At 53.3% G+C, this 13,252-nt stretch overlaps 3 protein-coding genes across 3 annotated transcripts; 1 reads left to right on the top strand and 2 right to left on the bottom strand.

The window, feature by feature from the left end:
- Nucleotides 1–1,638: 1,638 nt before the first annotated feature.
- On the bottom strand, nucleotides 1,639–2,688 carry CCMA1212_007219 (Putative quercetin 2,3-dioxygenase; the record flags this gene model as incomplete). Its single annotated transcript, XM_073704391.1, has 1 exon — nucleotides 1,639–2,688. The coding sequence occupies one exon, from the start codon at nucleotides 2,686–2,688 to the stop codon at nucleotides 1,639–1,641; it is 1,050 nt and encodes a 349-aa protein (XP_073556871.1).
- Nucleotides 2,689–4,487: 1,799 nt separating this feature from the next.
- Nucleotides 4,488–7,056, top strand: CCMA1212_007220 (uncharacterized protein; the record flags this gene model as incomplete). Its single annotated transcript, XM_073704392.1, has 2 exons — nucleotides 4,488–4,530; nucleotides 4,601–7,056. 2 exons carry the CDS (start codon nucleotides 4,488–4,490, stop codon nucleotides 7,054–7,056), a joined length of 2,499 nt encoding a protein of 832 aa, XP_073556972.1.
- An 896-nt stretch (nucleotides 7,057–7,952) lies between these two features.
- CCMA1212_007221 (uncharacterized protein) lies at nucleotides 7,953–9,437 on the bottom strand (the record flags this gene model as incomplete). Its single annotated transcript, XM_073704393.1, has 1 exon — nucleotides 7,953–9,437. The coding sequence occupies one exon, from the start codon at nucleotides 9,435–9,437 to the stop codon at nucleotides 7,953–7,955; it is 1,485 nt and encodes a 494-aa protein (XP_073557123.1).
- Between the last annotated feature and the right edge of the window lie 3,815 nt (nucleotides 9,438–13,252).

Consider the following 13,252-nt stretch of genomic DNA (forward strand, 5'->3'; position numbering starts at 1 on the left):
AAAGGCGGGAAAATGCGACGTGAATGGTAAGAGGTTCGTCTCGCCTAATAGGTTCCCGCGATGGTGTGGCCGAGAGCGAACACAGCGAAGGATCGGGACAAGGGTTCGCCCACCCCGGCGTAACTTGGCGAATCACAGCGCCGAGCGGCAGCAAACTGGCCTGTCTTCGTTTGCATGTGTCGTGTCGGGGATCGCAGCCCCTGCTGGGCAAGGCTCCATCTAGTGCGTGGCGCCTCAGTAGACTGCTGTTAGTAGCGGGGGGATGAAGTGTTTTTTCTCCTGCTTCTCTCGTAGGGCTAACGTAAAGCCGTCCAATTAGGAAGCCCACTGGGCCGCTGTCGACGCCGCGTTCCTGAAAGACGCAGGCGCTTAGATCTCGCAGGACAGGGGGGGCCTGCGTTCGGATTTCAGCCGGATTGTCCACAGACTTTCCTATCACGAGCACGGCACGCCGTCCCACGTGTGCGGGCCAGGATGAAGACTCTTGTGTCACGGGGGCGGCAGAAACAGAGGATATACAGTACTCAGCTCTCTGGGTTGGCATGCTCGAAGCCTCGAAAGTCCGGATATACGGAGCCCGGACGTATGGTATGCGAGCAGTCTGTCGGGGTAAATGCCCGACTCCCCAGTCAAGCTCCCATCGTCTCGTCAGCACCATCGTTGATGCATGGCACCTTGGAAGTGGGCTTCATTTCAGTCGGCCACTTCCACTTTGGGCGGTTGAGGTTGGTTGGCAGGCAGCAGATGCGGAGGCCGGAGAGTAGCGGAGCATCTGCTCGGCTGGAAGCGATGGAAGCGAGGCGCGAGGCACGAGCAATCTTGATCCAGGACCGTCAGATTTTTTATTTTTTTTTTTCCCTTTTCTTCCTCATTTTTCTTTTATCCAGACGACTAAGGCACGATAAAGCTTCTTATCTTCAGCTCTTGCCTTTGACAGGACAGCGCCAGGCCAGAAACAGCCATGTTCTCCTGCCACGATTTCAGTATGGTTGGTTACCTTAAGCATAAAGTACCTTGCCAACTTGCCTCCTCCTTGAGACAGAGTTGTTGGCGTTAGTGCTCTACAACATTGTACCCTCTCTCGGCTCATGCTCGGGTTCATGGAGTATCTCGTCCACATCCTCAAACTGAACATCTTCCGCATCATCAACCAACGCCTCGCAAATTCCTGGATAGCGCATCTTCTTCTGTTTCTTTCCCCTTGCAGCTGCATGCAACCCAAATTGCGTCTGGACAGGCCGCAGTCAATAGAATACCGAGTCCGAGTGTGCCTGCGTCGCCAAGACGCACGATGGATCTTGCAGACAGGGGACCCTGGGCCGGAAAATCTCGCACAAGCTCCTCAACTTGCTGCTACGTAGCATTCGCTCTGCTCTGTCAACCACATTTCGGTCGTTGCCTCTTTGATCGAACAGGCAATTTGATTTAGGCATCTCCGCGCCGTTTTTGGGTTTGAGTCACACTTTGTATTACAGGTACGGGCTTTTTGTTTCCAATGTGTCATGCTGAATTGTTATCAACGCAGCTATCCCTAGCATTACCCCGTGTTCTTTGATACAAAACTCGTAAGATTCTATCCTATAAAACCAATAACAATCTCCTCGCAAAGGTATATCAACAGACGGCATACGTGGCCGTTCAAGCCGTGTCCAACACAATCACCTCTGCTTCTTCCTCTCCAATGCTCTCCACTATCAGTCGGTCTCCAATGTAGACCCCATCGACAAAGGCGCCATCTCCCTCAGAGAGTTCCGCGTCCTCTCGGCCGTCGAGCCGAATCTTGGCCTTTCCTCCTTTGAGCATCGGCAGGTGGATAAACACTTTCCGCTGGTTCTTTTGAGCAGCACCACCTCCAACCCTCCACTCAAACTTGCCCCCCGGCGCGATGATGCCGGCGCCCATGACGAAATCCGCGTGAATGGGGATGGTGTTGGGGATGGTTGGCTCTGCTTCGGCTTCCTCTTGCGCGGTAGCATCCTCGCCTGCCTTGAGAGGGCTGAGGATCTTGACAAAGTCCTTTCTCTTGTCCTCGTCTGAGAAATGACGAGTGTGGTATCGCGGAGTCAGCCCCCTCTTCCAGGGGATCGCCCAAATCTGGAGGAAATGGACCGTGTCCTTGTTGTGCTCGTTGAATTCTGAGTGGGCTATGCCCGTGCCGCCTGTGGTGAACTGCACATCTCCACGGTGCATGCGGAAGAACTTGTCTGATTGGCCCCCTTCTTTGCCCTTGGTGAGCATGGAGTCTCGATGGGTCAACTCTCCGGACAAGATGTAGCTGAAAATCTCAAAGTCCCGGTGAGGGTGCGTGGGGAAGCCACTGTTGGGCTGGACTCTGTCTTCGTTCAGGACCCGTAGGGATCCAAAGTGCGTAAATCGGGGGTCATGCCAGTGGGCAAAGGAGAAGCTGTGATAAGTGTCCAGCCATCCTAGTGAGTTGTGACCCCTGGTCGAAGACAGATGAGGCGTAATCTTGGCCTGGCGCAGGATTGATTTCGACATGCCTGTGGTGTTTCCGGGTGGAGATTGGTCGAAATGTGCTGTCTGTATTTTCGCGGCCGCTGTAGAAGCGTTGCGGCTGAATATGGCTGCGTAGTAGGATGTTGTGTGGTGCTCAGCTGATGATAGCAAGTAGATGAGGGTTGAAACTGAAGCAACGAAAATTGCAAAGGCGAGAGAGAAACGGTTCATTTATACTTGGCATATGAAGAGCACACAACTAGCAAACGAAGACTGCAGAATTCTTCAGAAGACACAGGCAGCGAAAAGGAAGCCACAAGATATACATTGGCGAGAAATTTCTGAAGCTGACGATAGGCGCATGAAGTGCTGGCTGCTTAGAGTTTCGCCGCTCTCTGGCTGTCTCATGATTACTAAAGCTTTGCTCAGCAAGTCAACAAACCAGATGCGCTAAGACTCCACCGTCAAAGGATTACGCTAGCCTTTCTAATGGGCTTCGAATTTGGAATTTGTCTGTCTGTCCGTTTCATTCTTCCCGCAGAAGGGTATCGGTAAAGAAAAAGAAAGGCACAATCCTGAAGGAGATCCTCAGATGAATGACTGCACGTTTCACGCAATTGGCTGAATCGCGGTCCTGTCATTGTAGGTCTGGATTGACATGGCCTGGAATTTGAGATCGCCAAGGCACCGATCGGTCGTTCAAGGCTGCTTACTAGGTCAGTTGCGGGCATCCCAGCAGGGTTTGCTACCATCAACATATGCACTCGACATATATCTGCATGAGAAAATTCGAACACGCTTGATATGTAGATAAAGATATCTCAACGAGATTGTAAGTGGCATCATGGCCACAAAGTGCAACTGCTTGATCTGAGAGAGGTTCTTAGGACAATGCCGCGAAACCGAGTGTAGCGTCTAAGCTTTGTCTTCCACCAGCTCCCCGAGGTCTTCATCCCACGTCTCCAATGGTCACACAGATGCTTCCCAAAGTCATTATTGATGCCCAACACACACGGGCATTTTAGTTACCACTTCACACAAAGTAGGTTCATGTTCAGACTGATTCCAAAGCTCAACACGAGTAGGTACGGAGTGCGGAGTAGCATCATCGTCAACAGGCAATTCGAAGTGCTTCATGCCTTCCACGAGCAACAACTGCTTGATCGGAACCCCCACAATTATCGCAACGCAGCAAATCGATTGGCTCGATAACGTTCTAGAGTGGGTCACGGCCAGCTCATCGCCAGCTCAGCGGGGGAAGGAAGAACTGAGCCAAAGTGAGTGCGTTGGCAGGAACCCCCCGCGGGCAGTTGTGCTGCACTGCTTAAATCAGCAATAATCCCTACGTCTCACAAGAGTTATGCCTTCCATTCATTCATCTTATATCTCCTCTATCCTGTCCTGTCCTATCCCATCACTTTACTGCTCCTCCAAAGGCTTCATTGGCAGCTCAAACGCTGCCAGACGTGCTCCAAGCTCTATTGGCCGGTCCGCCAACGACCCTGGCCACCCCAGCCACCCGATTTTGCGGGCCTCCGGCGGCAGCCTGCGCCACCCGTTTGCTAGAGCTTCACCACCGAAGCCCGACCCAACAGGCCCCGTACGACGCCAGACTCAGGCGATACGGGCGATTGGGTTGCCCTCGAGCAGATCAGCAGAAGATCATGCATACGAGCATCATGATCTATGGTTAACTCCCAAAAACAGCCTCACAAGCTATTTTTATACATTGCTGTTCCATCCTCTCAGGTCAGTCATGGGACATGCCATCCTTTTGCGATTTTGCCTGCAATGCTCCTATGTATTCGGCCCCATCCAAACAGCTCCCGTGCGCTGCGGCGCTTCATGCATCTTTCGGTGGCTGGGACACCCTCCTGCGTCAAAATCCCAGCCCTGTTTAAAACCTAGCCGAACACCTTGTCACCCATCCCACACCGTACATCTTCTTCCTCACTCTTGCATCGCGTTCTGCACGACCAATTGGTCAAACTCTCTCTTAGCGCAGTTGACCTGCGTCGAACACATTGAGAATGAGTTACCAAGACACAGACCGCGACCATGCAGAGACCTCTCGTATGTTGGCGCAGCTGATCAGCAGCATCACACTCTCATAGCGCACTTGCTAACATTCTTTGACATATAGGCTGGCGGTCGTCGAATGCTCGATATCAGCCCGTTCCCGACAGCGAAGCCTCCCCCTCGACACGCCAGAAGCGCCATCAAAGTGGACGAACGAAGAGTCGACGTTCTACCCGCCAATCCAGCAGCATCCAGACCGATGATGACGCGTTTGATGGCACAGTAGCTCCGCTGAGAATCATCAAATCACGCTCGTCCGAGTTGCAGTACACGGACCAACCCGTCGCGAAGCCACCTTCTGGACCCGCGGGATACCATGCCATTGAGCCGGAAGAAGACCCCATAGTTCGCTTTGACGAGGCTCAGTTAGCAATGTTTGCTGCAGACAACGCTTCCCGTATGCCTAACATTAAAGATGAGTTGGCTCTGGCGGCGGGAAGAGTTACACCGGGAGTGGACGACACGCCGTACATTCAATATGCTCTACACGCTCTGGTAGGCGGTCAGAGCACCTCATTCCCGTCACACCTCGTCTCTCACTCTTCTGACGGATATTCCGATCGCTATGAGCCGATGCGCGGCTTTGACGAATCTGCAGCTTATTCTTCACCAACTCATCAAGATCGCCTCGCGAGGGACAACGATTATGACGACGCCCAACAGCCTCCTCCCCAAGGCCCTCCCACTCCTGGACAGCTTCCACGGCGCAGCACGGCCTCATTTGACCCTACTGGAGCAAGCTCATCACGATGGGTTCTTGTTTCCAAGAATATGCAGAAAGACTTCGACCCCCACGGCAGAACACTACAGCCCCTCAACTTCAAACCATGGATTCTACGAGCAGTCCCGATGACAATCCTGGCTATACTAATTCTACTCATGATGGCGGCCCTCGTCTTCTCCGCCAGGTACTCATATGCGCATTCTGGCTTGACGCCATACCCAGGCAGCATATACTCGGGCCAATACTTTTTATTTCGCATATTGCCACAGTTGTTAGCAGCCGTCATCTTCATGTACGCACAGAGCATTGTCAAAGCTTCTCTGCGAGCTCTACCTTTCACTGGGATGGCCAACGAGGATCCACGGGCGAGATATATGGCGCCATTTCAACGACTCTACCCTGCCTCGTTTCTGCTGCCCCAGTTCACTGGGCCGTGGCAGTTCAAGATTTTCGACGTCGCGACGTGGTTGACTATCTTTACAGTCCCTTTGCAGAGCTCCGCTTTTACGTGCATCTTTGTCCATGAGAGGTGGGTTTGGGCGCCCGTCCAGCCGGTTGTATGGGCCCTGGTAGGATTATACGGAATCCTGCTGCTGGCGACTGTCATTCTGATGGTGTACTGGTTCGTACAATGGACAGGTCTTGCTTGGGACATTCGATCCATCGGAGACCTTTTGCCTCTATTGAACCGCAGCAACATTTTGTCCAGCTACAGACGCAGCGATCTTGCCGAGAATGCCAAGGTGTTTAAGAGCCAACTGCGCGAAAGATGGTTTGATCGACTGGGATACTGGAAGGCTGAAGATGCGACAGCGGGAGGTATTTGGTACACGATTGGAGCGCCGCCCGACCAAGACTCTGGGATTGCGCCTGGCTCGATGGGTAAACGAGTTAGCAACGACGCATCAATCGATCTGAAAGAGGCGGCGCCCGGTATCTCCATGGAGAACGCTCGCGGCAAATATCTGCCGCTGCCTCTTCGCGATGGCCCGCTTATCGCTTCCATCGCGGTCAGCTTCCTTCTGCTGGCAGCTCTGATCGTAGTTTCTTTCCTGCCGCAGACACGACTCGAAGATGGTTTCTTGCCGGGGTTGAATGCAAGGCCTGACCGCAATGCGTTTTCTCCCGCCAACTTTGTCTTCAGCTTCGTCCCGGCCATGGCTGGCATGTTTCTCTTTCTACACTTTCAGGTCTTTGATCAGTCACTACGCATTCTACAACCGTGGGCCGACTTACACGACGTAAATGGTTCTCTAGCTTCGAGGTCTCTGCTAGCGGACTACGCAGCCTGTCTTCCCCTGCAGGCGACATGGAGGGCACTGCGAAATGGGCACTGGAGAGTGGCCGTCATATCACTGCTGGCGACGCTGTTTATTTTTATTCCAGTCCTAGGGGGCGGGCTGCTGATGGCATTGACGGGCCCCAACAGAACAGTCCGCATGTATCCCAGCATGCCAGTCTTTGGCGTCCTGCTGGCATTCCTGGTCCTCTACGTAGGCGGACTTTGCTTGATGGTGCCCCGCCGACGCCAATTCCTCCTACCTCGCTCCGTCACCTCAATCGCTGGCATCATCAGTCTCTGCTCTGCTGAGGAGCTCATCCAGGATGCCGCATTTCGGTCCGTTCGAGGGCGAAGAGACCTTGAAAACCGACTTGGGGTCGGCCGTGACGACTCCCGGGACGAGAGCTCGTGGTTCTTTGGCCTTGTGCTAGGAAAGGACCGGCAACTGGCGAGTATAAGGCGCCTGAACAATCTTTCGGAAAAGTTGCCAAGGTCTTCCAGATCTATGGCTTGATGATTTGCTTTCTTTCTTTTCCTCTTTTTTTTTATTCTTGTTGTTTCCACTTCACCTTCTGCGTTTTCTCGCTAAAAGAACGGACAAAATGAGCGTGGCGTTTTGGGCACGATGGCATGGCTTAAGCTTGCGGATGGAGTTACAGAGCTCTCACAGTTTGACATTCACGATTTATACGAGCGATGGATACATGGTACACGATGGGTTAATATGAACGACGAGTATATAACGTGGGACGTGGAATGCATGGTGGCTGCAGATAGTTGGTGGACGAGGCGATGTACGGAGTAATGCCAAAATGATACCAGTTAGACGTGGTCGAGAAACATGTCTGGGATGTGAATGCCTTTTTGGGAGTCGCTCGGACAAGACACACACAGACGTGTTTATATGGAGACGCAATTCCTGTGCGTCACCATCTCAACTGTATTGACCCGTTGATGGAATGCAAGTCTTGTTGTTTCTCGTGTCGAGAGCCTACAACATTGAAGAATGTCAACTACGGGTGAAATGAGAAACAGATGCGTTGAATTTCAGTGTGGACTCAAAAAGCCATTTTGGAAATGCCCCCTTTAGAACCTAGTACTCCTATCCATGCTACCGTAAACCCAACTCCAAGTGTACAGGTAAAAGAGAAGATGGAGGGAAATAAAATACATGGTGGGAAAGCAAATCATAATGAGTGGCCGTGGTCCGTTTGCTTCGTGTCCACTTGTGCGTAATGAGTGTGGTGAAATAGTAGGTAATGAACGTGATGATAGAGTAACGAGTGCGATGAATGAGTGGACGTGGATGCTGAGTCTGCGCTCTTTGTGATCCAAGATGCTAAATGAGAGAAAGGTCCATGAAAGACCGAAAGAGAAAAGAAGACAATGCTTGACCAAAACGACGCAACGTCAACGACTCCGCCGCCCAAGCATCCTGCTCAACACCAAATCAGCCTGCTTCGCCACCAGCGGCGGCAAGCTATCCATGGTATTCGTCCTCTTGCGCCTCCTCCTGCGGTCCTTTGCCGCCGTAGCCGCCGCGTCCACAAAGTACTGCTCCTGCTGCTGCTGGCTCTGCGCCTGATGCAAAGGTGTTTTTGACGCTGACCCCCTGCGCCGAGAGAGGATGCCTTCGCTGTTTGTGTTGGGGCTTTGACTGCGTCTGTAGAGGCGGAAGAATGACAGTGCGGGGGAATCCGTGGAGCTTCTCGAGGAGGAGGAGGAATCACTGGTGTTGTTGCTGTTGTTGCTGTTGTTGCTGTTGTTGCTATTGTCTTCGTCTTCTGAGTCTGTGTCGTATTCGAAGACGGAGCGGGGGAGGGGGTCTGGGGGTGGACGGCGTGGGAGTTTGGTTGAGGGAGGGTACGGGCGATGGACTTGGGGGGCGGGATGTGATGGAGCTGCTGCTTCGGTGTGACTGAGATGATGTACCCTTGAGGCAGCAACAGTTGATGGGTGAGCAGGTCGCGATGACAGCGGCGGCAGCGCTGGAAGCGGTCCGGTTGGCGGAGGAGTAGGAGGAAGAGAATAGGGGGGTCCCATGGGACTGGCCGGCCGCGAGCCGTGAGAAGTCCCAGAGCGATGAAGTGCCGTGAGGGAAGACGCCGGAGAGAAGGCTCTCGGGCGGGGACTTGCCGAGCGGGATTGCGATGCAGCTGGTCTTTGGGGAGGAGGCAACGGAGGGAGACATGTGGGAGGATGAGGAGGAAGAGCCTTTTGCGGGTGAGGAGGACGAGGAGCGTCTGCGGTAGAGACGCTGGTGGTGGACAGTTGGGAGCTCGAGGTCTTCCTTGCGCATGTTCCTGGGGGGTTTGTTGTGGCCATTTTGGGGAATACGGAGTATGTTGTCGATGGCTTTCGTGGTTGGTTCGGGTGGCTTTGGTTGTCAGAGAGCGGCCAGGAGGTTTGTTGAAATGGGACTGGGACGGGACGTCTCTTGATGCGCTTGGGGGAGGCGATCAAGGCCGGGTAGTCCTTTGCCGGTACAACAGGTGGAATGGCACACAAGGCCTCGAAAGAAGCAGACGCAGACGCCGCCATTTCCACAGCCTCAGTCTGATAGTCTTTGCGCAAAGAACGTCCTGATTCGAGAAAGCTATCCCAGAGCTCGCCGCCGTGGACGTGGTATCGAAAGTCGTCGTCGTCCGCCGATGAAGAAGCCTCGGAATCGGTGCCGCAGCGGTCGTCGACCAGGCCCGGCGGCGGTGATGAAGGACTGGCCGCCCTGGGCTCGTTGGAGGAGGAGGATCTCCTGCTGTTGTGGGGGGTGCGGGAGAAGAAGGAGGAGGCGGAGGAGGAAGGGGGAGCTGCCTCGCTGCGAGGGTAGGAGTAGTTTGCTACGGGGTAGTATTTCGATACGAGGGTGAGGTGGGCGAGTTTGGTGGTTCGCTCCATTGCGGGTTGTGCCCTGGTGGTTGTTTGTTTCTTTTTGCTTCTTCTTCTTCTTCTCTTCTCTTTTGTGTTTGGGGCCAGTGGTGGGAGTGGGAGTGTTGTTATCTTGTTGAGAATATCGAGGGCTGGACGAGGAGGGGAATGAGGGAAGCTGGTGGTTGGGAACAACATATGCCGCTCGTAGGGAGAAGCTAGGTGAGAGGGAGGAGCAAAGGAGCATGGAGGCATGATATACAAATAGTCTTCAATCCACAGCGTCGGAGAAGAAAAGAGCTCGGAGTGAAAGTAGAGATGTACAACAAGTGTGTGGTAAACAGATGCGAAAAATCAACAAGACATGCATTGCTTGCAGAGACTCTCGATGAGATGAGACATTCCCTGCGAGGCAGGCCTACACCTCGGGCAGTGGTAGCAGTACAAAATCTTTCCCTTACCTTGCTTGCGCCCTTCTTTTCCCCTCTCTCCCCCCCCTTTTTTTTTCTCTCTTTTATTCCCCTCCTCGATTGAAAAGGCGTGGCGTCGCAAATGTCTGGGTTGGCCCTTGACACGGGAAGCATTCCTTGCATGACCTATCTTAGCAAACATCCAAGTTCTGTCTGTCCCGCTCCGAGCGGGCGTCGCGTTTCCTAGACCTTGTCTCTTCTACGGCTATCTTGCCCACCAGGGAGGCGAAATCTACGATTGGGAGTGCTGGTGTTTCTGCAAGAGGCTCCGGAAGTGCTGATTTTGCTGCGGAGCATGGCGGGTACGTCGTTTGCGTTCTGGGCGCGGGCTCGACGGGGTGGCGGGAGGGTGGGAGGTTTTTGCTTTTCGTATTGGGCAAACATGATGGATGGGTCGTTTCTACGGAGGGCTGAAACGGTTTGGAGGTTGGAGTTTGTCGCCAAGGGGGCAGAAGATGGTTGTTCTTACGATGGAGGGACTTGCGCCTTACCTTCTGCTAAGGGGATGGGTCCATCTCCTCGTACTTGATCCATAGATAGATCAGCGTATTCTCGCTGGCAATATCTATACAGTTATTGAAGGGACTTGAGAGAATCTATAAGTACAATACAATATAGAAGCTCCCTTTGCTCAATTCCATCAATGTCCCACATTAAGAAGGTCGCAGGATTCCGACCATCGCCAGATTGGCACATCTACGTTGTATGGCGTCAAGATACTACTACTACCCACTCCTACTACCAGCTTCAAATTGGAACTCCCAGCTGGAGAGGAGCCCTGACCATCTCACGGCATTGCCGCTGCGCCCCAACTTCTTCACCGGAAGCTGAGCTCCGAAAAGGCCCAAGCAAACGCACGGGATTCAAGGCCCCCCGGCAAAGGAAGCTTATTTGTACTTCAGCTCCATCCTTCAAAGGCGGCAGCGGACTACACGCAGCAAACAAGCTACATGTACCTGCATAGATACTCCTGGGAAGCTACCGACATTGTCAGTCAAACCAACCACCTATTACACGAGAGACCAGAGTATGGATAGATGCCTCCAAAGGCGTACGAGAGTACTGTAGTTAATATCCAGTACGCAAGGCAGATAGATATGCTTAAAAACTTGGGATTATCCAGACCCTGCCTCCCGTGGAGGGCAAATCCCTGCCCGTCAATTTCCCCTTCGCCCTTCCCATCCTGCCGTCTGATCGAAAATCCGCCAGAGCTGATTTATCCCGGTCGATCGGGATCCTCGGACAAGGGCCCGGGGGGGGGGGGGGGGGTTGGACGTAGTATAGTATGCCCAAGCTGAGACATGCAGTTACTCCATACGTACAAAGTACGAAAGTACATACAATGCACGGGGAAACCTGAGGTGTAAGACTTGGATCAGGTCCGGCTTGCTTCCGCGAGATATGGGAAACACACATTGCAGTGCTTTGCGCAGCAGAAGAAGCTCCGGGATGAGACTGCGTATGGGGTTGTCAACTTTTGGATGGGTCTATGGATCTACACGTTTGGACGGGACGCGTCTTTGAGGACGGTTCGGCAATCGGTTTGCGTCCTTTGTGCTGGTCTGATGTTGTTTACTTCTCCTTTCCTCGCGTCTCTTCAGGTATACGCGGAGTGGTTGGGAGAAGCCTGCCGGACGGCCTATCAAGTCCCTTGAGATGGCAGCTCCGCGACTGTCCTTTGTTCTCACGTCTTCGTCGTTCAACGGCTCAACGACCCATCTCCTCTTTCACCGGGCAACGCACAAGCTTCAGTGTTCGAAAGCTATGCTTCATGGTCACTTATAGTGCTGGTATTTTGGCTCTGGTGTGCTGGTGACACAGGCAATCGGCCCATCCACACGTGGCGCAACGCGGTGCATGCCGTGCGAGTGCCGGGACTGAAGAATGCAGAGCTCGTCTCTATGGCTACAAGTTGCTGTTGGTGAGCTTCATGAGTCGTGGGGAGTCGCGTAGCTTGACCTCGTGTACGTTGGAGGATTACATGTGCATCGTAGACTTGTATGTTCATCTGGAGAGTTCTTGTGTTGATTGACCATGATGTATGGGATGGTATTGTTGGCACAGATCGTAATTCCGTAAGTGTATTGTTGAGCAGAATGGGCGTTTCGTATTTGCATCCTGAGATAATAGCACGAGGTTATGCGACGAGCCGGTGCAGACGGATTCGTGCAACCGGACGGCGTGCCTGTGCAGGACACGCAGCCACCAGACGCGGAATCTCGCGATTCCTCTTAGATCAGGGTGAATTATGATCAGGCTAAGCCACCCGCGACAGAACGTTGTTTTGCGTGTGCCTTGACTGCAGCCATCTGTAATCCCATTTGTCTAGGCGTTGCTGGTGCAAGTCGTCTCTTCCTGGCCTGAGAGGGCCTACCCTACACTTGACAGTTGATGCGTCAGATCGTCACAAATCTGTTGAATCAAGGCTGTGAGCATCGCTCTCTTTGCAGCTGTAGCTGACCGACTCGTTCGCAACTTGCAGCATAACCAACGATGACGCCGATTGACGAAAGGAGTGGCCGCGTTCCTGTATCATGACACCATCGATTGCCACATTGGCCACAAAACGTTGGGAAGAGTTACTTGTAGTGGACATACGGAATCCACCGCAAAGCTGCATGAAGCGCTTCTATTTCGAGCAACGTGACGTCGTCCAGCTGTCTGCTAAGAACGACTCCAACCCCAAAGTTTGGGTCATTGCACTCAATTGGCTCATTGAAGCTCATTAGGTAGGTATTCGATTTATTTTCGGTTTTTTTTTTTGGGGAGGGCCGAGCCGTGCCGCCACCGTTCCCGGACAACGACCATTTCAACGTTGGGGGAATCAAGTTGAGTTGTCTGTAGCCATTTTGGGTGTTGCCGCTGTGGTGCAACCTCCCCAATGGCAGCGTATTGGACGCGCGAGAGGCGTGAGGCGGACGTTCTTTATTCGACGAACTAATGGACCAGCCACAAAGGACGAACGGGCAATCTCGACATCTTGGGCACAAGGTGAGGCGAGTGGTGTATTTTGGGTTGTGGCTGAAGCTGATGGCGACACAAGATGCCCGCCACGGCACGCGCAGACACGGGAGGCGCAACGCCCGGTGATGAGTTGTACAGCAGATACAGAGCAGTAGAAGAGAATGAGTGTCTTCATCATTGCCAATGACGTTGGAGTGAGGGAAACGAGCCAGTCTCTTGGGCATCGCGGGTTCATGCTGCATTAGAGGTACCCACCAGATACTTTGCTTCTGGCTGCATCTGGCTGCCTCTGAGCGTGGACGGCGCAAGTACAGACGCAGTACATGTGTAAGGTACCCTAGAGCAGACGTGGCGCGCTTGCGACGTGGCGTAGGCGAGATCATCAGCCTCACCTAGCGGGAGATCAAGGTG

Source organism: Trichoderma ghanense (assembly GCF_004382785.1).
Source record: "Trichoderma ghanense strain CCMA-1212 chromosome Unknown scaffold_9, whole genome shotgun sequence".
In the NCBI taxonomy this organism is placed as follows: Eukaryota; Fungi; Ascomycota; class Sordariomycetes; order Hypocreales; family Hypocreaceae; genus Trichoderma; species Trichoderma ghanense.